The 23,074-nt window shown below is 42.2% G+C and overlaps 1 protein-coding gene across 2 annotated transcripts in view; it reads left to right on the forward strand.

Moving 5' to 3' along the window:
* The first annotated feature begins 483 nt into the window (after positions 1-483).
* PASK (PAS domain containing serine/threonine kinase) overlaps positions 484-23,074 on the forward strand; it is a 43,122-nt gene continuing 20,531 nt past the window's right edge. The window contains exons 1-14 of one of the 2 annotated variants that reach the window (XM_024214372.3): positions 484-583; positions 1,004-1,075; positions 3,673-3,874; positions 5,651-5,886; positions 7,676-7,846; positions 10,346-10,486; positions 11,084-11,218; positions 11,565-11,858; positions 12,219-12,387; positions 15,670-15,841; positions 16,606-17,909; positions 19,731-19,912; positions 21,921-22,088; positions 22,786-22,911. In XM_024214372.3, the coding sequence (XP_024070140.2) occupies positions 3,712-3,874; positions 5,651-5,886; positions 7,676-7,846; positions 10,346-10,486; positions 11,084-11,218; positions 11,565-11,858; positions 12,219-12,387; positions 15,670-15,841; positions 16,606-17,909; positions 19,731-19,912; positions 21,921-22,088; positions 22,786-22,911 (3,261 nt within the window). In that variant the 5' untranslated portion in view covers positions 484-583; positions 1,004-1,075; positions 3,673-3,711. The remainder of the gene's footprint in view (positions 584-1,003; positions 1,076-3,672; positions 3,875-5,650; positions 5,887-7,675; positions 7,847-10,345; positions 10,487-11,083; positions 11,219-11,564; positions 11,859-12,218; positions 12,388-15,669; positions 15,842-16,605; positions 17,910-19,730; positions 19,913-21,920; positions 22,089-22,785; positions 22,912-23,074) is intronic. The other variant, XM_024214371.3, reaches the window with a different exon arrangement.

A 23,074-nucleotide genomic window follows, 5' to 3' on the forward strand; every position in this document is an offset into this window, starting at 1 on the left:
ATATTCACCTCTTGGACCAGATCCTGTGCTCCACTTAGGACTAAATCAAGAATTGCCTCTGCTCTGGTGGGTTCCAGGACCAGCTGCTCCAAGAAGCAGTCATTTAATGTGTCTAGAAACTTTATCTCTGAATCCGTCCTGAGGTAACATGTACCCAGTCAATATGGAATATACATCCAACTACAATTTGCAACCCTGGCTGTGCAGCAGTCTCTCGTGGCGCGGGGAGCGCGATCGGAGATGCTTAATTAATTTTGCCTCCTCTGACATCCCGTGGGCCGGGACCAAGGAGGCCCTAGCAACCATTTACGCCGGGTTTTTGACGTTCAGCGGCCGAGTGGGTACCGCCTCGGGAGCTGATTGGCTCCTCTGGCTGTCAATCTGTACCGTCCCCGTTTCTCACCATCTTGATTGGCCTTGGTGGGGACGGTACTTTTCCCTCCTTCCCTTCGCTCTAACACGCGCCACCAGTTCCCAGTGACCGGCGCCTCGAGGTGGGGGCAGGGCAGGGAGCGGGCCGTATTGGGCCCGAGGTAGTTATGGCCCCCGGGGGACATTGAGGCGAAGGACGGTCCCCATGGTGGTGAGTCCGGGACCTTGTAGGGAGGAGATTGGCCACGGGGGAAGGGGCGGGGCTCCTCGGGGGGGGAAGAGTGTGGGTCGCCCGGTGGGGGTGAGCAGGGCGGAGAGTGAAAGATGGTCCCTGGATTGGGGGTGTTGCGAGGGGCAGGACAGGGTCTCTGCTGGTTTGGCCTCAGGTTCCCTTGGTGTGGGTGTTACTGGGGGCAGGTTCCCGTGGCGCCTATTGTCGCCATAGTTTCTGAACTGGGGCGGAACACGGTTTGCCCACGGGGTACGGCTATGCTGCGTGCTGGCTCGGGCTAAGGGGGCGCTGTTTAATTATGCTCAGGCTGCAGCCCGAGCTCTGGTCGCCTCCCACCTCGCTCTCCCGCGGCACCTGTTCTTGACCCCGTTGACAGTGTGTGTGCTTTTCTTGGCATAGACAAGACTTATGGTCCTGGAAAAGTAGTGAAAGGATGAAATGGGAGGTAATAAGAGAGCAGAAGCTGAGCAGGTGAGATGGGGAGTTTGTTTTGTTGTGTGTGTTAATGTCTAGTTAACTTCAGTGACTAATATTTTGGAGAAAGCATGCTTTTATTAAAGCTTCATCACCCTAACTCCTTCAGTTAAGGTGTAAGGGCTAACAATTTATGTCTGAAACATCAAACCAGCCCTCTAGGGTGGGAAATTTTTTTTTAAAGCAGAAAAAATCCTTCCAGTCTTTGTTTCTTAATGATGTATAAAGAAACAAGGGCATTTGGAGGGCAACTATAAAAATGCCACATTAGCAAATAGATAATGCATAAGCAATATATTTTTAATAGGGCTGTCAAGCGATTAAAAAAATTAATTGTGAGTAATCGCACTGTTAAAAAATAATAGAATACCATTTATTTAAATATTTTTGGATGTGTTCTACATTTTCAAATATATTGATTTAAATTCCAACACAGAATACAAAGTGTACAGTGCTCACTTTATACTTTTATTATGAATATTTTCACAGTAAAAAGCATATAGTATTTTTCAATTCATCTACACAGGGGTTCTCAAATTTTTGTACTGGTGACCCTTTCACATAGCAAGCCACTGAGTGCGACCCCCCCCCTTATAAATTAAAAACACTTTTTGATATATTTAACACTATTATAAATGTTGGAGGAAAAGCGGGGTTTGATATGGAGGCTGACAGCTCGCGACCCCCCACATAATAACCTCATGACCCCATCAGGGGTCCTGACCCCCAGTTTGAGAACCCTGATCTACTATAAGTACTGTAGTGCAATCTCTTTATCATGAAAGTTGAACTTACAAATGTAGAATTATGTACAAAAAAACCCTGCATTCAAACATAAAACAATGTAAAACGTTAGAGCCTACAAGTCCACTCAGTCCTACTTCAGCCAATGGCTCAGACAAACAAGTTTGGTTACAACTTGCAGGAGATAATGCTGCCCTCTTCTTGGTTACAGTGTCATCTGAAAGTGAGAAGAGGTGTTCGCATGACACTGTTGTAGCCGGTGTCACAAGATATTTACGTGCCAATGCGCTAAAGATTCATATGTCCCTTCATGCTTCAGCCACCATTCCAGAGGACATGCGTCCATGCTGATGACGGGTTTTGCTTGATAACGATCCAAAGCAGAGCGGACTGACGTATGTTCATTTTCATCATCTGAGGTTGAGTGCTGTAGCTATTTTTAGAAATCTCACACTTCTTTACGTTTTGTCAAATCTGCTGTGAAAGTGTTCTTAAAATGAACAACATGTGCTGGGTCATCATCCGAGACTGCTATAACACAAAATATATGGCAGAATGCGGGTAAAACAGAACAGGAGACATACAGTTCTCCCCGAAGGAGTTCAGTCACAAATTTAATTAACGCACTATTTTTTTAATGAGCATCATCAGCATAGAAGCATGTCTTTTGGAATGGTGGCCGACGCATAAAGGGGTATATGAATGTTTAGCATATCGGCACGTAAATACCTTGCAACGCCGGCTTCAAAAGTGCCATGCGAACGCCTGTTCTCACTTTCAGGTGATGTAAATAAGAATTAGGCAGCAGTATCTCCCGTAAATGTAAACAAACTTGTTTATCTTAGCGGTTGGCTGAACAAGAAGTAGGACTGAGTGAACTCGTAGGCTCTAAAGTTTTACATTGTTTTGTTTTTGAGTGCAAGTATGTAACAAAAAAAAATCCACATTTGTAAGTTACGCTTTCACATTAAAGAGATTGCACTACAGTACTTGTATGAGGTGAATTGAAAAATACTACTTATTTTGTTTATCATTTTTACAGTGCAAATATTTGTAATAAAAAATAATAGAAAGTGTATTCTGTGTTGTAATAGAAATCAATATATTTGAAAATGTAGAAAAATATCCAAAAATATTTAAAACATTTCAATTGGTATTCTATTGTTTAACAGTGCGATTACTCACAATTAATTCTTTTGAGTTAATCGCGTGAGTTAACTGCGACTAATCGACCGCTCTAATTTTTAACTATATGTAACTGACCGATTTAATTCTCTTTTGCATATATATATTTATATATATGTGTGTGTGTGTGTTAAGATTAAGCACATGAATTCTGTGGGGACATATGTACCTCTTTTGTGTCTCCAGTTGTTAGATTGATGAAGCTATCGGACTAACAGTGATGTGGCTGAATTGTACTCTCTATGGATAGTTACAAAACCTCTAAGACTTGTCTGAAGCCCTAAGACTTTTATTGTTTAAAGAAAGTGATATCAGTAGAGGAGAGACACTTAATGTAGAGTGTAGCATTTACTTTGTCTCTTCCATTGTGAATTTGGAAACTACTAAATAGCTAGTTATACATAATAAAGATTGCTGAGAAATGAATCTTTCAGGGAAAGGTGGGTCTCCTTAAGGAAGACTAATACTGGAACAACAGTAAAAGTATTGTGTGAGCAGCGGAGAGCCACACCAAAGGCTTATCTCTCCATGGAAAATCTTGTCCTCACCTCACCCTGTCTTTATTTTTCGTGGTGCAAACTGGGGAACATTGATGGCTGTCAGTATGCCGTGGAGTGTTCTCTCAATCATTGATCTCCTTGGTCTCTTCTATGTTTCCATTATAGATGGATTCCTAGCTGTGGTGTTCCAGCCAGGGTCTGAATATGGCAACCAAGGATTGTGTCTCCTGTGAAGAGGGCGCCTCATTAGAATTACCCCTTCCAGGACCGAGTGACTCTGATGAGCTGAGCAAATCCTACCCTTGGACCAAAAAGAGTAGAAAAAGTGGGCTTTCCAGACTCTGCCGGAGTAAAGCTTCTTTGTCTGGTGATTATCGTGTAGCACTCTGAATTTGGCAATGTGAACTTATGAGTCAAGATATGTGTTCTTTCCAATGCCTTAAGACTTTCCCAATAAATTAGAAATGACACAGTTAAAGAAGTAATTGAAAAAACAAAACAAAAAAGAAACGTGTTCAGGAAGTTGTACCAAAGGGGCGAGGAGGAGGAGGTGGTTGAATCTAGAACAGATATAGGGATGTGGAAGGAATTTGACTACTTCTGAACCCAGAACATATACATGGGTTGGATGAAGGTCTTACTACATGGTGACTATTACCAGCATAATGGTTTATGTACCCTTATGTTGCCTTGTTTTAGACCAGAGGTTCTCAAACTGTGGTCCAAGTTCCATTCAGATGGTCCGCAGATAGTTCCCTCTAAGGTGCGAACCTGGGGGCGGTTGCACACGAGAGAATGAACGGCCACCCACCTAATTAGTGGAGCTGCGCAGGCATGGCTCCACTAATTATGTGCCTGAACCCTGGAGTAGATGCACATGTAAGGTGAGGTGGTGGCCTTGGGGGGAATAGCGGGTAGTTGGGAGGGGGCAGTGGGGTGAGAAGAGGGGGTGAGAGGAATTTGGGATGTGCAGAGCTGCAGTGGCCAGAGAAAGAGGTGACTTTCCCCAGCTCCAGGGCTGCGGCTGCCAGGGAGAGACGGCCCTTCTTCCCAGCCTCAGCTCTGTGGCTGGAGAGAGACCCCCCTCCTTCCCAGCCCAGCTTGGGGGCTGCCACGACAATGGAGAGTGGGAGAAACCCCCCTCCTTGCCAGCCCTAGCTCGGGAGCTGCCGCAACAGGGGGGAGAGGGCACATCCATCACATTAGAAAGGTAAGATTACTGATATTAAAATGAGTTGTGTGCTTTTTATTTGTAGAACAAAAAAACTTTTATTATTAAGTTTTTTTTTTTTTTAAATATATAAGCTTTTATCCAAAGTGCTTTACAATAGTTAGCTAACAGTACAAACAACATTTGGAAAGATCATTAAGTGGTTCGCCGAGACCCTCAGCAAGTTTCAAGTGGTCCGTGGGAAAAAAAAGAGTTTGAGAACCACTGTTTTAGACACCTTCTCCAGTACTGCCTACCCCTGAAAGCCGCTTGTTCTTTTGGGAGTGAAATGACTTCATAGGTGACACTGTGATATTTCCTGAAGTACCTCTCTTTTGATGTAGGAGTTCTGAGAATTTCAGCACAGTCACTTGGCAAGGTGTGCCCTACAGATGTTTGTTTGTTTGTTAGTAGTCAAAAGTATAGGTGGGTAAACAGCGCTTCCTCACCAGTTCCAGTGCTGCTGTAGTTATAAGCAGCCAATTAACCAGTTTCTGACTAAACAAATATTTAATGGGACAGTGTCTATGTAAAAGTCATTAATAACAGCTTAGATTATTAAAACTGAGAGAATTTTTAAAATCATCATTTGTTCTTTTCTCAGCTTGGCCAAAAGAAAATAGACTAGTGAAATAGTGCATGGGAAGTAACATCACATTTTTCCAGCCTTTGAGTCATAGATACTGGAATTCTTAAATCTGATCCAAACAACTGTTCTTATTAACATTAAAAATATGAAAAAATTTCTATTTAATACTAGGCTTTTGATTTTAAAGAAAGATTTTCAAAACCTTAAATTTTTAGACTAAACTACTTGACAGTTGCTTCAATGGGTGATTGATCTTTCCCTGAAAATTGTCTCCCCACTAAATGTTCTTTTATATAAGACTTCTTTAGCTACAGAGATGTTCATCTTTTTTCCTTTTTTTCTAGAGGATGGATGGACTTCCTATTGCTTATCTTCACTGGCTGCTCACAACATTTGTTCTGGCAATCGTGATAACCCTTGGGCTCATTTGGAACTTGCCTCCTTATCCTGTTCAGTCGGTAGCACCTCTTCTTGTTCCTTCTTGAATGTCCTGAGTGTAGAGGAATCCCTCCAGTCGCTCCCAGCTGCTGTGTGCAACCCAAATAAAGCCATCTTCACTGTGGATGTCAGGACAACAGAGGTACAGGGAGTCCTCAACTTTATGACGTTTGCCTTACGATGAACGGCACTTAGACATTTCTGAATTGACACCCTGATTTGACTTACGACAATTGGTTTCGACTTTATGGCGCTCCGTCCCGCAATGGAGTGGATTGCGGTTCCGAGTTACGACGTTTCTACTTAGGACGCAATTTTCAGGACCAATTGTGTCTTAAGTCCGAGGACTGCCTTTACCAGCCTTTTACCATGGCTGTAGCAGGACCACCCACTAAAAATGAGCTTTGTATAGTTCTGTTATAAACCACATAGCTTTATGTAGATTCAGACTTGTGTAATTTTTACTTGTATATGTAATGGAACTCGTAGTCATTATCATGTCTTTAAAATATGTGAGATTTATGTATCCCAAGTATAGTTTATAATTGGCAAAATGCACAAGACAAGATCAGACAGAACACTGATCTCTTGAGCCCTTTTCAAGCAGAGTAGGGGAAAATAAAACTTTAGGGCAAACTTTAATACAAATTATAAAATTTAAATATACACCTCTACCCCGATATAACATGAATTCGGATATAACGCGGTAAAGCAGCGCTCCTGGGGGGCTGGGCTGTGCACTCCAGCGGATCAAAGCAAGTTCGATATAATGTGGTTTCACCTATAACGCAGTAAGATTTTTTTGGTTCCCCGAGGACAGCGTTATATCGGGGTAGGGGTGTACTTGGAGTTCTCTGTACTTAGTGCTATATTCATTTAAGCTTATGGCCAGTGTATCTAGATGACTGAAAGTTTAGGCCTTTCTCATGCAGACATAGGTCCTACACTGAGTATGTAAAATGCTCTTTGTGGTACAAAATCGCTTTAAGAACTGTAGACACTGTGTGGTTAATGCACCTTTTGAAGGTCTGGAGCAGGTCACTTTATTTAAAATAAAAAAGACTGGTCAGCTGCAAGCAGCAGTTGCAGCCGCAGTAAGCTGGAGACAGAACTGTGCTTGAGGTAGCTTGTAAAGAAGGACCCTTTCACTGTGCTAACTGGATTATTTTACTGTAATCAATTTAAAGGAATTGTAATTAAGTTAAGAGCAAGGGTTGGCTAATTGGATTTTGGATACTAGTCTGCAGGTTTCTGATCAATTGTTTCTGCTGTTAGATATATCTAAAACTATAGTCCTATTTAGAATTCACTTGTAAATATAACATAATTTTATTTCACTAGATTGGCCTGTGAAAACAAGACTAACAGCTGGAGGGTGCCGAGTAGTATACAAGAAGGGGAAAGATAAAAGGAAAGCTGTGTCTCTGTTTCATTTACCAGATACGTGACTATGGCTTTGTCTATACGACACGGCTTTTAGCGACACAGCTGTGTCGCTAAAAGTCGGGCAGTGTAAACGCTGTTTGTCAGCACTTTTGCCAGCAAAATACTTCCACCGCCTACGAGCGGGGTTCACGTTGTTGACAGGAGAGCGGCTCCTGCTGACAAGGAGCCATTTACACTGCCACTTGCCATGGCAAACTTTTGTCTTTTGGGGGGGCTTTTTTAAGCACCTGTGAATGACAAAAGTTTTGTCATTCAATTGGCAGTGTAGACAAAGCCTGAAGCAGCAGATTATCATAAAATTGAAACAGACATAGGAATACTACTAAGTATGAAGTGAAATACTTAGCAAGTTTCAGAATAAAAGTAGGACGTATCATTTCCAACTTCCATTGAGAGAAGATGTGACGTAATGAAATATTAGACCAGCCACCTGGTAGGAGAACTAGAAATAAAATTCTTACTGCATTCTTTTGCCTCTCTTCTAGATTCTCGTTGCCAATGACAAAGCCTGCAAGCTCCTTGGATACAGTAGTCACGAGCTGATTGGCCAGAAGCTATCCCAGTTGATATCAAAATCTACTCCGGGTATAGTGGAGGCCCTAGGGGAGGAAGATGTGGAGGCTGATGGATATGCAGCTGTGGTTTCTGGAACAGTGGTGTGTGAGATGTTCAAGCAAATAATCCCTAACAGAAGTACCCTTGTGTGATTATTTCAATTTAACTCTTCAGTGTCCTCCAGTACATGTCCCTGGGTTAGAGGTAACCTTTTGTCACTGTTTGACAGTGGAGGCATTTCTTTTTGAAAAGAAGCTTATAAACATCTTTTGCCTTTTTAATTCTGGCTTATGAAGTCCATTTGGGAGGCACACGTAAGATTCTTCCTTGTGTCAACTTGTATAGTCAGGATGACTCTTGCTCAAATGAATTCATAATGGACACTAGCCAATGTTAATGGCTCAACATAGAACAGTTTAATACTAACGCAAGATTCCCAAGGGCTGTCTCAATGTAATTAAAAAAAAATTAAACTCTTAAATTGCATTCCATGAATTATAATAGTTATCAAAGCTGTCAAATGCCATGAAATATCTGAGGATATATATGGCAAAACACTTAACTGAAAATGAAAGAACAATTGATATCTTGCCATCAAGGGAATATAATAAGCCATAAAGTATGTGGAACTGTCTGAGAGAAATGTCTCAAAAAAAAAGCCTTTTTTTTTTTTTTTTGCTGCTATTGTCCACAGTTATTGTGTGTGCAAATATTCTGGAGGGAAAACGAGCTCATATCCTCTCCGCAGGTCTTCTCTTTTAAAAGAGATTTACAACACTTCAGAACTACAGCTTTCTCAGCCCTAAAACAAGTTTGGGGAGAAAAGTGAAGGTTTGGTTGGCTGAGGCCCCAGAATAAAAATTAGCATTTCTGGCAGCTGTTCAACTCAAAATTTGTGCTATTAAATATATTTTAGAGACTTTTTGTGGTGTAGTATAAATACATAAACCCTTTCTATCACAAAACTAGTAAGGCCTGATATGAACAGGGCAGGGGGAAAAAGGGAGTAAACCTCATATGAAAGAATCCTCTTATTTGAGAGGAATCTATTCCAACAAGAAATGAAACTGGCATTTTTGCAGTTGAAATTAATAAAGCTACCGTTGAAGTTGAGTCTGCTGGTTTATTTCCACAATAACGCCACCGATAACTCTTCTTGCAAGGATCCAGCTGCTCTTTTGGTTATTGTAACTTACTGAGATTCCCATAAGGAATGCATCTTTGAATGTATGGTGTTAGAGTATCATTTTTAAAAAGGCATGCAAAAGTTGGGAAACACCTTGATCTTTTTTCTGAGGTTGAAGAGAACAACATAGCGTGTGTCATCAGTGAGCTATTTGCAAACCTTCGGCCCTTTATATTAGAGCCATATTTATTCTAACGAAGCAAAAACACTGGCTCTTACTGAGGACTCCATGTTGATTGTCCATGTCAGGTGTGAGGTTTAAAAACAAAGCTGTTATCCAAGCACAAAGAAGTTTTAATGTTTCATGCTCTTTCAATGGCTGAGTAACTTAAACAACTTTATTTGTAACAGCATTTCAGCAAAGCCTCAATATTGGAGATACAAATGTATAAATATGCAGCTTGCATATTGATGATATGCATGCACTGAATGTGCTGTGGTCTCGTTTTTAGTGTCTGTTTGCATACTTATACACTGAAAGGGAAGATAGGAAATAGTTCAAGACATAAAGGCATTAGGTCGGATCTTTGGCTGCAGCCAAAGAGCACCAAGTGCAGTGTAGGAACAGTGCGTACGAAGGAGTGGCTTTTGTCTCCTGTAATCCTTCGTAGATGCAGGCTTCTGTTGTAACTTAGAACAGACTCAAAGATGTTCTAAATTATTCCAGTTGTCAGTGCCCCCAAGAAGGGTAGAGTAACATTGGCCAGAGAGTGCCTCATTGTATGGTGCCAACTGCTATCTTCTGTTTTTTAGTTTACACAAAAAGAGGAAGCTTGATTTAACTCGGGGGTTCTCAAACTGGGGGTCGGGACCCCTCAGGGGGTTGCAAGGTTATTATATGGGGGGTTGCAAGCTGTCAGCCTCCAACCCAAACCCCGCTTTGCATCCAGCATTTATAATGGTGTTAAATATATAAAAAAATGTTTTTAATTTATAAGGGGGGGGGTTGCATTGAGAGGCTTGCTATGCGAAAGGGGTCACCAGTACAAAAGTTTTGAGAACCACTGATTTAACTGTTCCTTCATGTGTTAGTGCTTTATAAGTATAGTGGGATTGCCCCAAGATTACCACTTTGTCTCACTTGTAGTTCATCTCAGATATGACAGCTCAGCTTTGCTTTGCAATCCTATAGTCCTGCCCAGAACTGTTTGTCAAACCCCCTATAGTACAAATGGAGGTTCCCATTTAACTGAATGTTTTGGAGAATGCAAGAGGAATTGGCACCATTAAGGAAGACTTTTTCACTTTGTCCTATTCAAAAAATTAATAGAAAGATCCCTTATCTTGCATTTCTAACAGCAAAAGAGAGACATCTCAGATTGAAATCTTATTCAGCTCTCATTGCCCTGAAGCTGTTGGTAGGTAAAAAGAGACATGTTGGTATACTGTATTTAATGCTGATTTCTGTTAACAGGTGGATGTTATAGGACATAGCAATGAGAAGATCCCTGTCTCAGTCTGGGTGAGGAGAATGAGAAGCAAGGACAACCGATGCTGTGTGGTTGTGCTGGAACCAGTGGAAAGACTCTCTGCCTCTGTTTCCTTCAGAAGTAATGTGAGTGTTCTGTTCTATTAGTTACAAAATGTCAGAGCAATTTGACATAAAAGAGCTTTTGTGCAAGTGAGGGGGTCTTAAAAGCCTTAACAGACAATTTAGTACTCATGACTATGAAAGATGTATGTAGTACTGGCTAGAGCCAGGTGTAGTGTGGGCAGACTCTGCAGATTTCTCCCACGCAGCTGTGCCAGTTCATCTCAGTCTTGACTTGCACTTTCTAACATGATTAGCTGAGTGGTCTCTCCTCAAGGCACACTTTGCAGTGGAATAGATGGAATACTGCAGGTGAATTAAGACATGATTGTAAATCTTTGTGTACAAGCACTTTTTGTTGGGGGAAATCTCAGATTCTGTTTTTCCACTTGCCTCATGTGGATTTTAGCTACATGTGGTTTCCGTGCATAAAAATAGTGTCAGAGTGGCACTGTATTATGCCGCATCTGCTTACTGAATCAGTGGTTGTTATTGGTATTGTCCCTCTTCATGGGTACTTCCAGCCATATTGTTTGATATTAGCATAAACTGCTGTTTGGGAATGGTGTGGCCTGTGGTTAAAACATTACAATTATGAGGGTCATGTGAACTCTTTTTAAGGGAGAGATTACATCGTGTGACCTTCTTTTTGCACATCTCCATGGTTACACATCATTGGAAGAAGTAGTTGGGCACTACATAACAGACCTGATTCCTTCGCTGCAGATCCCTCCTCCTGGCAAGAAAATTCCAAAGGTACTGTGTGGTCTATCAACTAAGCTGTTCCTTGCTCTTCTCACTTGTGATATAAATATTGCACAGTCTTCATATTTAATATGCGTTGGCTTTCTCTAGTTGGGTAACAAATAGAGCCTTTGGTGGCAGATTTAGCACCTAAGACCTAAGTCTCCTGATAATGGCTATGGAATTGTTGGTTGCTGTTCAGGTGTTTCCTAGCTAGGTAATGACCTAGGGCTTTCACTGCAGAATCTCTCCTAGTGAAATAACACATTCCCCCCTCTACCCCCCCAACCACCCGGAAAGCTTTCCTGTGCATAACCTGATGTGCATGCTGTAATGTAAACAGTGTTTCTCTTTTTAGAATCTCAAGATCCAGAGATCTGTAGGTCGAGCCAGGGAGGGCACAACATTTCCTCTCAGTTTAAAGCTGAGGGCTAGCCTTCCTGATGAGGACCAAGTCCCAGTGGTTGAGGATGGACTCCTACAGGAGTGCAAGACAGGATCTTCCACAGACTATTCTTACTCTGCCACTGTCTGGGTTTTCACTGCCATCAGTGGGCTTATCGCACTCCAACAAGATGGGACCATCTATGGCATCAACAACAGTTTTGCTTTAATGCTGTTTGGCTATGAGAGAAAGGAGCTGCTGGGAAAGGTGAGGCCTGAATTCTCGCCCCTCCTCCCCCCAAAAATGATTGGTGTGTCTTAATGATCTCAAGTCTGCCTGCAAAAGAATCCATTCCACTTGCTCAGTTAGAACTGTTGTTTTCAACAAATAAGTGTGGGGTGGTCGTTGGTGCATAAGTTAACTTCTGAACAAAGGATTGCCAAATTTTAAGTATGCGGGAGCAGACTATGCAATCTCTTGTCTTCCATCACTGTTGTGGATCATGTTTGTCTGACTTCCCACAAGGATCAGATTGGATTGCTTTCTCCACCAGCACCAGGTTATTGGCATCTGTCACCAACCAGTGAGGAGTCAGTCTGGTTCATACTGTTGCACTCTGTATTTTAGAACATCACCTTCCTGATTCCTGGTTTCTGTAACCACATGGATAGAATTGATGAATCCTCCTTGCCATTTCCCCCTCTTGATGATTGCATGGAGACAGAAAATGGACGAACCTCTGGAGATATTAAAAGAGCCCAGCAGGGAGACTGTTGTATAGCAGATAGTAGTGAAGGTAAAATGACCTGAAAGGGGAGAAGCATGTCACTGAAAATGGTTGTGTGTGCTATGAAATCATTGCATTTCTGTATAGTTGAAACCACGTTTGAAATAATCAGTTACATTGCATGGATGGAAACTTGATTTTACTTCTACTTCCCTCTGCATTTCTAATGGCAAGAAACCAAAGAACATGCCAGTTCAGAAATAATTATACCAAGAATAAATAATACTTTGCATGTATAGCATCCTTTTTTCTCAAAGCACTTTAAAATGTTTGAAATGTAACTGGCTTGACAGAAGTGTTGGTATGCAGAAGTCTACTGTATTAGCATTTTAAAGGAGAACCTTAATATTGGTTAGCCAATATTTGGAGCTTTGCTGGTTTGTTTCTGTTAAGAGGAGAAAGTGCTGATGAGTCAGGTATATTATTTGGTGCAATCCTGTCTATTTACAAAGAATGGACACACCTTCCTGTTCCCCTGAACACAATAGGAACAAAGAGGAGACAGTTTATTTCTTTGCTCACAGTTTCCAAGTGTACCTTTCCAGACAGGGCCCTGTCTACAAGAAGCTCTTTCTCTCTAGGCTTCCTTGCTATCACTGCTTCTCTGGCTTTCTCATGGCTTTTCTTGCTCTGACACGCAGTGGCATTCCGAACAATGCTCCAGCCCCTGCATTTGAAATCTGTTCCCAGGGATATTCTTCTTCTTCTCCCTGAGTTAGTTCGTGTTCAGGCCTTCCGTGTGGCCTGTGCTTTGGATGGTTGCTTCTATTGTTTTTGCTATCTTACTCCATAAATGAGTTTAATTGCTTCTTCCATTCAGCCAGAATAAAGGGCAGCTGGCATGCCCTTCAGCAGTATGTGATTGTCTATGGATCAAATACACACTTGTTGTCAGCTAGCAACATCCTCCAACATAAGTCAAATACAAAAGAACAGTAAAAGTATTTTAAAGATGACAGAAGAATTCTCAATCAAGTAGAGTTGCCATGTTGGAGAATGCATTTGTGAGCTGAATACCTGGGGTGGGGGAAGCAAGAAATTTATCAAGTTGCTGTAAGGTATGTTCAGTCCGTTTGTCATTGTAGTTAAAATTCTAGTTTAACAAAAGAGCTCTTGTTGGTGTTTTGGTTAGTTAATTTTACTACTTAATGGAGCTGTTAAAATAATAGACCTGGTGTTACAGCATCTTGGTAAATTCCTTGCTTTTTCATGCATTGAAATCAGAGCTGTATTTCCAAAGTATTAGTGTACATCTTCCAAAATGAGCTCCTCTTGAGAAATAGCTATGCAATGGCAGCTACCACTGTGATCGCTCTCAGCTGGAAACAGTGGTGAGTATTTCTAAAAATTCTCCTGGAAATTCACTTTTAATATGCTGAAATACTTTTATCTAACAAATGAGCAATTACTGTAATCTAAGGCATTCTTGCTAATCACACTATTTTTCTTATAGCAAATTCTTAAGGTGTGTGGCTTTATTTTGCATGCTTCTTTTTGAAGAAGAAAAGACGAGGGGAATGGTTTTGGTTACTGTGTTCAGCAAACTTCTAGCTGTCACTGATGCACACAACCATTCTATAAGATTCCTTATATTTAAAAGTATCTCTGGCTGCTTACTCTGATCACATTTCAGCAGTATGTCTTCCCATCCACTCTGTTTTGTCTCTATTCTTTTCTTTTCATTCTGTTCTTTTCCCTTTCCCTCTGTAGCAGCTGCTCTCTGGCACCAAATATGTATGTATTGATGAGGATCAGTGGCTTTTCAAAAGTGCTATTGTCATCTGTTAATGAAATAACTTAGAGCTTTCCTTTTGAAAGCAAACCCATGACCTCCAATGCAAGCTTTTATTAGTGCAGTGGACTTGACTCATAGAATTACTTCCAAATCCTGGTGGTTTGTCTGCTCTGGATAGCATTTGCTTCTGTGAAGATTCTGGATAAAGTAATGTCGAAGTTTCCATTATAACCACTGTCTCCATAATCTCAGACTTTTAAAAGTATTCTCCTTCTGCATGGGTATTTTCCATGCTGGGTCTCAATGCAAAGATAGATGAAGATATTTTAAGGAGCGTCTGAGCCATAATACTTTTGTGGACAAACGTGGAATTGTGTGTGTATTGTACAGGTGAGAAGTAAGTTAGAAATTTAAGCAAAACAAAGTCTTAAAGTGTTTCAGAAGGCTGGCTTTTCTACAGTAAATTCCAGATTGAGTCATGTTATAATCCAAGACAAAGGACTCTCATTTCTGCAAACTGTAGAGGTTCAAATTATAGTTTGAGTGTGTGTTGGAGTATTTTGGTACTACTCCCTTTGGTAAGCCATTAAGGGCTAAATTTGCTACAGGAGTAACTCCAATGGAGTTATGCCCGCAGAGAATTTTGGTCCTAAATAATAAAATTAGAGATCTGAGATGAGTGAACTATTATATGTTGGTCATTTGCACAAGGCAAATGGCAGCTGTTTGAGGATTTAGGATTATTGGCTTCACATTTCCCTCTAGTTCTCAGCTTTGTCCTCTGGTTCCTTTTTGGATGTGGTGGCTGGAACCAAAAGGAATTGTTGGACTTTCAGTCTTTGCCAAATAGATTCTGGGAGGAACTTTTCTTGTTTAGTCTAGATTTAGTCACTTTGTATCTTCATTTTGTAGCTGCATACAGCCTAGTTTAGCTGTATGTAGTTTTGGCAATGTCTGTTTACTTTACCTCGCATCCTGACTTGCATTCTGATTCCCTTTGGATATTTTTGCCCTGTAACAGACCCCGTTTCTGTTCTATGAGTCTTTCCTTAAACCTTTGAGCTTTGTTCTCCTGTCTATCCTAGATGCGCAATTTGGGTGAATTAAAGTTACCATAGCAAACAGAACTTTGTTTTTTTTTCTCTTGATTTTGGAGTGGTTTGGAATAACTTTTTAATGTTAAATAATGTAAATTCTCTTGTATTGCATTTGTCATAGGCTTTTCGTGGGGATCTGAGATTCACTTTCCCAGGTTTGAACAGAGTGGTAAATCCAAAAGTAGTGCTCAGGTTCTTCACCTACCCTGTGGTTTCAGGGCTGATGCTTTCTTCTGTTTTTCTCCACCTATGTGTTTGATGCTTTAGCACTCTGCCATGCTTTCCTGGGAAGCTAAGTTGTGACCCCCCTTTGTCACCTGGGTCAGTTCAACTCTTTAAACTATTAGGTACTAGATACAGAGCAGGGCCATTCCCAGGCTTCTTGAGCTATGAAAGCTGACATATCTGCAATAAAGACTAAATCTGAAGAATTGTCTCGTCTCATCTTGTTTGGTACAGATGCCAGCCTCTTGCTTGCTGGAGATGCAGTCCTCCTGCTACATGATAAGCAGAAACTAGCAAGGAGCCAGGCAGAAGAGATTTTCACTAGTGCAGAGACCTGGCTGAACAGTGGGAGCAGTTTGCCATCTACTCTCTCATCACCTGCAGTGATATCCACACATTTAAATGGGTAGGTCTTATATGTGCACCGTCACAGCTTCTATAAACCAAGACAGTTAGCAACAACTGCAAGAAATATTGTTCCATTATTTGTAAACTGAACTAGGAGGCGTCAGGAGAGTGTTAGCCTCCTGTACTTGGTTTTCTGCAGCTGAGTTGGTATCTGCAAGGCAGATAAAGCATCTTGCCCATCTCTGCTGCTTCTTTAGTCCTACCCATACTCAGCCTGTTAGATTACCCACTACCACCACTCTGACCTGTAAGGATCACTTTCTCCCCAGCTAGAAGTGATACCTAGCTTCTGTCTGCACTAGGTCAGGAACAGATTTAAAGAAGTGTTTAAACACAATTCCAGCTAAACCAATTTCTAACATTGCTTGGCCCCATTTATGCTATCCAGCAAAAGTGTTCTAGGAACTAGTCTAGCCGGAACTATGTTTTAAACAGTGTTCCGTCCTTCTCAGAGTCAGTATATGCTGTGTAAAAGTCTTGGTTCATTTAGTACTTAGTCTTCCCATAGAACTTTGCACTCTGTCAGTATGACAGCCATCTATTTCTTAGACAATCTATTGGAACAATGTTTAGCAGCCTGTTCCATATGCTAACTTTAGCCATTCCTTTGCATTAAGACTGGATTTTCCATGAACTGGGACGTCTGCACCAAGAGTTTCCTACTGAATCTTATAAAAAAGACATGTGCAAGTTGTGTATTGATGAATTCTTTCTCATTCTTTTCTGGCCCTGACATGAATGACACATTTGAATCCCCTATAGTGTGGACTGTATTGCTACTGGTGGCCTGCCAGCCACAGATGAACAGCCATTGCCTGAGAGCCAGTATGATGGAGTCTTCACGGTGATGGAAACTGCAGAAACTAATAACTCACCCCAGAGGCTCTCTGCAGCAGACTCTCCCAAACTATCTGATTCAAAACAATCAGTTTTCGGTCAGGATACAGAAGTCCCAATGAGAGACCGTGATGGTCCAGTACCATCTGAGACGCAGCAGGTGAACGTTGATGTGACCGGTAGCTTTTCTGACCTGCTGCAGGAAGAACATCAAGTCCTTGTGGATTTAGATAGCCAACTGAGCTCTAGGTTACCATATGAAACCATGAAGTGTCAATCTTCCTCTGAACCTCAGGGAAAGGCTACTTTACTACTGGACCCTCAGATGCCTGTTCCCTGCAGATTAGAAGAAACTGAGACCAGTGATTTGAATAGATCTTTGTGTGACGCTACCTGTCTCTCATTTGGGACACCAACACTAGATGAACCGTGGCTTGGGGCAACATCTTACTGCAGACAAGATGTGCAAGCCCATGTGATTACAGAGCAGTTTGCAAATACAAAGTCGATGAGTGGGACAAGAAACTCCAGCTTTGAGCAGATGACAATAGAAAACTCCAAACTGACTGACTGTTCATCCTTCCTTCCTGTTGGAAGGAGTAATATCCAAGATGTTTGTTCAGGAAGTCTACTAGCTTGTGATGCCTCTGCTTTGGGGGCTGCCATTAATTTCAAAGAAATCCAAGAACCGGGCACTAAGGTAAATTGCATTTGCGAAGGCCTTAAGGAACTGGACCTGAACATTGGTGCAGAGCTGACTTCAGCCAATTGTTCAGATGCTACTTCAGATCTTCTAAGGACACACTTGCCTGATGTGGTGGATTGTGACTTAGATATGGACAGCCCCCTGGCCCAGAAGACTAATTCCTCTACAATTGAACAGGAAGAGCTCCTGTTGAATAGCACTTCCCCAAAGGGTGGCCAGGGGTGGTTGAACTTCATCAGACATTTGGAAAATATTCAAGAGGATTCCTCCAGAACATCTCCTTCAGTGCCTAAAAGTGCTGCCGAGAACATGGGGGATCATCTGAACGGAAGCCCTCTGAACAATGATGTGAATCCCCAAGAAGACTTTCTGCTGTTCAAGCAGCAGAACTTGAAAATGCAAGTAATATCCACTCCTGTGAAACCAGAAGCTACATTATCTCCGTCAGTTCCTTTGCTTGTATCCAAGATCCTGGAAGGCAGCTACGCTGGGAACTGCTATCACAGAGATGGTTCACGACTAAGTAAGTTTAAACCAGTGATAATTTCTGACCCTTTGAAGCTTTTCATTAGACACACTTCTTTTCCTTTCTGAAAGAATGCAAATGATTCTGGGATAGAGGATGGGAGGAGGCTTTGGAGTTACAGGAGGAAAAAGGTTCATCTGTGGGCCAGTCTGTTTTCATTGTCCAAATGGAGTGAAATGCAAAGTAAGTAGCATAAATGATAAAGAGTAAATTTCTCTCAAAATTAATTGATTTAGTAATCTCAGATGGTGGTCAAAACAGAATTAAGGAATCTTGGTTTTTGTTTTTGCCAGATATTTTATAGACTCATAGACTCATAGACTTTAAGGTCAGAAGGGACCATTATGGTCATCTAGTCTGACCTCCTGCATGATCCAGGCCACAAAAGCTGACCCACCCACTTTCCCTTAACTCAGCTGTTGAAGTCTCCAGATCGTGATTTAAAGACTTCAAGTCGCAGAGAATCCTCCAGCTTGCGACCCCTGCCCTATGCTGCGGAGGAAGGCGAAAAACCTCCAGGGCCTCTGCCAATCTACCCTGGAGGAAAATTCCTTCCCGACCCCAAATATGGCGATCAGTAGAACCCCAAGCATACAGGCAAGATTCTCCAGCCGGACCCTCATTTTACCAGCGATGGCACGTTATTGCCTAATTGACTAAAATCACGTTATCCCATCAAACCATTCCCTCCATAAACGTATCTAGCCTAATCTTGAAGCCAGAGAGGTCTTTTGTCCCCACTGTTTCCATCGGAAGGCTGTTCCAAAATTTCACCCCTCTGATGGTTAGAAACCTTCATCTAATTTCAAGCCTAAACTTCCCCACGGCCAGTTTATATCCATTTGTTCTCGTGTCCACATTAGTACTGAGCTGAAATAATTCCTCTCCCTCCCTGGTATTTATCCCTCTGATATATTTAAAGAGAGCAATCATATCCCCCCTCAGCCTTCTTTTGGTTAGGCTAAATAAACCGAGCTCCTCGAGTCTCCTTTCATAGGAAAGGTTTTCCATTCCTCAGATCATCCTAGTGGCCCTTCTCTGTACCCGTTCCAGTTTGAGTTCATCCCTTTTAAACATGGGAGACCAGAACTGCACACAGTACTCCAAATGAGCTCTCACTAGTGCCTTGTATAACGGAAGCAGCACCTCCTTGTCCCTACTAGAAATACCTCGCCTAATGCATCCCAAGACCGCATTAGCTTTTTTCACGGCCACGTCACATTGCCGACTCCTAGTCATCCTGCGGTCAACCAGGACTCCGAGGTCCTTCTCCTCCGTTTATGTAACAATACCCTTTAATCGGAAAGCTGCTAGCATTTAATATAGCACTTGAGTTGTGTGCTCGGAGACCTTTCATCCACTCCTACAGTTTGATCCAACAGATTCTGATGTACAGCTCCAATTTATGTGTCACCTAAAGGCTGCATCCATAGCTCCCCCTTTGACAGGCATTTTCTTTAACCTGCCATTTCTAAGGGTGCAGTCACTGCTCTTTTGTGGGTGGTTATTCGAAGAGTCTCTAGAACACTTGCACTATTGTCTGCCACCTTCTAATGGCCAAACCCTTAGTTAGGCTTCACTTAATTCTTACTTGGGCAAACTCCCATTGACTCCAGTGGGAGTTCTCTGAGTAGGGGCCTCATGATTTGGCCCTAAAATAGAGCATCTCAAGCCATCATTTCAAATCTTCTAAACTTGGGAGTGTGAGTTATAAAGCTGGTCTCAATACTTTCTCTGCATTGGTAACTTTTTTCTTTACCCATGTTCACTGTTTAAATGGGTCTGAATATCTTTCTGCTGGGATTTGTGTTTCTGAAGGTATACTTTTTGAAGTGAAGCGTGTAGAATTGCAGGAACCTGCAGCTCTCTTCTGTGTCTGGGTGGTGAGAGACCTCCTTCAGAGCCAGAAAGAAGCAGCAGCAAGGACTCAGCTTCTGCTCTCCAGTCTAGCCAGTTCTTCCCAGTCTATAGCGGATCTCTCCACACTCAGCCTGGGGGAAGTGAGTATCTCTGCCATCATGTAGTGCGGGGGTGGCCAAACTGCAGCTCGTGAGCCACATGTGGCTCTTTTACAGTTAAAGTGTGGTTTGCGGAGCACCCCTCCCCGCTTCCCCCCCATTCTCTGCCTACCAGACCTGGGGGAGAGTTCAAGGCTTCTGTCCTGTGGCGGGATGGTGGGAATAGGGGCTTCTGCTAGAGATGACTGGTGCCTGCTGAGTTGGGGAGAGGAGGGGCACAATTTAGAGGTTCGGCTTCCCCAACAGCTTGAGTCACAACCTCCAGGCATGTCCCTCCTTGCCCTCAGCGGCCCCTCCCTGCAGCTCCCAGGTATTTGCTCCTTGTGGAGTGACAGAGCAGATACCTCCCACGGGGCTGAAGCTCCGAGACCCCCCTCCCCAGAAGGCTGAAGCCCCAAGCCCTGGCAGATGCACCGCTCTCGAACTTCTGAAGATTGTCACATGTGGCTCAGAGGGCCAGTAAGTTTGGCTACCCCTGACTTAGTGTTTGAAAATGCTTCTCAGTTCTTGCTGCACCCTTCTCAGGGTGAAGCTGAAGTGAGAATTTTTTTGATGTAATGTGTATCGCAGGAAGTATTTAACTGTAATGAGAGGGACAAAACAAAGTAGTTTTAACTACTCATTCATATTTTGGATTTTTTCTTGGTGCACCTTAATGCTTTAGAGGACCTCTCTTGTTCAGACTTGGTAACTTACTTCATTAAGCTAAATTAATGTAAGGATAACATAAAATGGTCTAAGTGCATCTAATATAAATGCCCTAAAACCATTTTAAGTGTATCTATTAGAGCAGAGGTGGGCAAACTATGGCCCATGGGCCACATCCGGCCCGCGGGACCGTCCTGTCCGGCCCTTGAGCTCTCGGTTGGGGAGGCTAGCCCTCGGCCCCTCCCCCGCAGCCTCAGGTCACCGTGCTGCCAGTGCTCTGGGTGGCGGGGCTGCGCGCTCCTGCTGGGCAGTGTGGCTGCGAGAGCTGCCGGGTGTAGCGTATTAAATTGCTCCCTGTAGGAATGTGCTACTTATGGAGCACCAGCACTGGCAGCCGTCCGTAAGTAGCACATTCCTATGGGGAGCAATTTAATACACTACACCTGGGTAGAGAAGGCTGAAATGTATCCCAAAATTCATCAGTATCTATTTGTTGTCTCCCAGGAGAACAAGGTGACAGTCTATGAAACTTAAAGGGCGTTAAACTTCGAACTAGTGAAAGAATGGTGTCCTTAGCCTTTGTTTGCCAGAAGCAGGGAATGGGCAACAAGGTATGGATCACTTGGTGATTACCTGTTCTGTTCATTCCCTCTGGGGCACCTGGCATTGGCCACTGTCGGAAGACAGAATGCTGTGCTAGACAGGCCTTTGGTCTGACCCAGTGTGGCCGTTCTTATGAACACTCTTGATGTGGTGTTTATAGCTGTGGAATTCACTGCTGAATTTTAGGTCAGTGAGACAAACTATTGTGACTGAATTTAAAAACTTGTGTGACTCTGATCCTCATGGTCAAGTTAAAACATGAAAAATAATCTAAATTCTTGCTCAGAATGTAACATGATCAGCTATGCTTGGTGGTAGTTGAAGAAGACAACTTTCTCCATACACAGCAGTTTACACAATTATCTAGGTACATTTTCTTCTGTTTCTTCTCTTTCCACTGAAGTGTGTGGTATTGGCGACTGCCAGAGTTAGGTTGCTGAACTAGATGAACCACTCTAGTTCATTTTGGTGATTCCGGTGACAATGACAGCTTTTGGATGATTTAGTTGGGGATTGGTCCTGCTTTGAGCAGGGTTTGGACTAGATGACCTCCTGAGGTCCCTTCCAACCCTGATATTCTATGATTCTGTGATTCATTGGAGTTAAAATAACACATTTTCACAACTACAGTGAAAAAGCATCTTCCTCTAAATATCTTATTTCTTTATGTCTCTTTATTTTATAAACCTCATTCACTGGTTCATTTCAGTTTTTTGGTGTCTCTTCCTTCTTATTCCAGGTGATCAGGACAATGCCATTGTTTGAAAATTCCCAAAGAGTTGAAGATCTGGAAAGATTGAGGGCATGTGAGGGAGAATATGCAAAGAAATATGACACTGTCAATCTCATTGGCAAAGGAGCTTTTGGCTTTGTCTGGACTGCCAGATGCAAGAAAGATAATAAGGAGGTTAAGGAGGAAAAATTTCTTTAATTTACTCTTCTAGTTATTTTTTTCTTTTATAATATGACCGTTTATTGCAAGAGCAAAGGTTATTCTGTAATGAAATGTCAACCTTAGATTATCAAAAACACAAAATTAAATCTGACGTTTTTAGCTCTTTAAAAAGACAAACAGAAACATACAAAAGAAGTAACAGGTATTGACACTGATGTAATAGGTTCTTTGAAAAGGATATATTAATCTCTCTATGTGGCCAGCCTCATTTTGTGACTGGTAACCATTTTGTATCTAATTCAGCCCACTGAAAGTCTGAGAGCAGTGGTATTGCAGATCTTAACAATGCGGTAGAATTAAGTTATCAGTAAGCAGAGAGGACAAACTGCAAATGATGGCTCAGATCCTGCAAAGATTTAAGAATATGCTTAAGCTTTACACACTGGAGTAGATTTACTGAAGTCCTGGGGCCCTAGTTTTGATCCGTGGGAGAAGTTTTACAGAGTTCAGTGAAGCATCTGAAAGCAAAATGGGGAGGTGTATGTTAAGAGCAACGGATGCAGTTGTGCTGCCTATCCAGTGTAGATCTGGCTTTTATAACTATTAGCAGCTTTCTGGGCTACTGGCAATGGCCTTTTAGTGAACTCGTCGAGAAAATAATCTTCATCTTAATCATCCAGGGCCCTCTTGCATTATATTATTTGTGTAGGTTGTAGTAAAGTTCATTTGGAAGGAGAAGGTGCTGGAAGACTGCTGGGTAGAGGATCCTGAGCTGGGGAAAGTTACTCAGGAGATCGCAATCCTGCTAAAGCTGCAGCACCCCAGTATTATTAAGGTATAGTATAATACAAAGCACACAGCTTTTAAGGTACAGTCATAGTCTGAATTATTCTTCACTTCCTTCCATCTTTCAAACTGATCTTCCATCAGGCTGTTGTCTAGTACAGTGGTCTCCAAACTTTTTTTGATCGCGCACCCCTATCAGTAAAAATTTTTTG

This window comes from Terrapene carolina, unplaced genomic scaffold (assembly GCF_002925995.2).
Source record: "Terrapene carolina triunguis isolate 2854851 unplaced genomic scaffold, T_m_triunguis-2.0 Scaffold837, whole genome shotgun sequence".
Taxonomy (NCBI): Eukaryota; Metazoa; Chordata; order Testudines; family Emydidae; genus Terrapene; species Terrapene triunguis.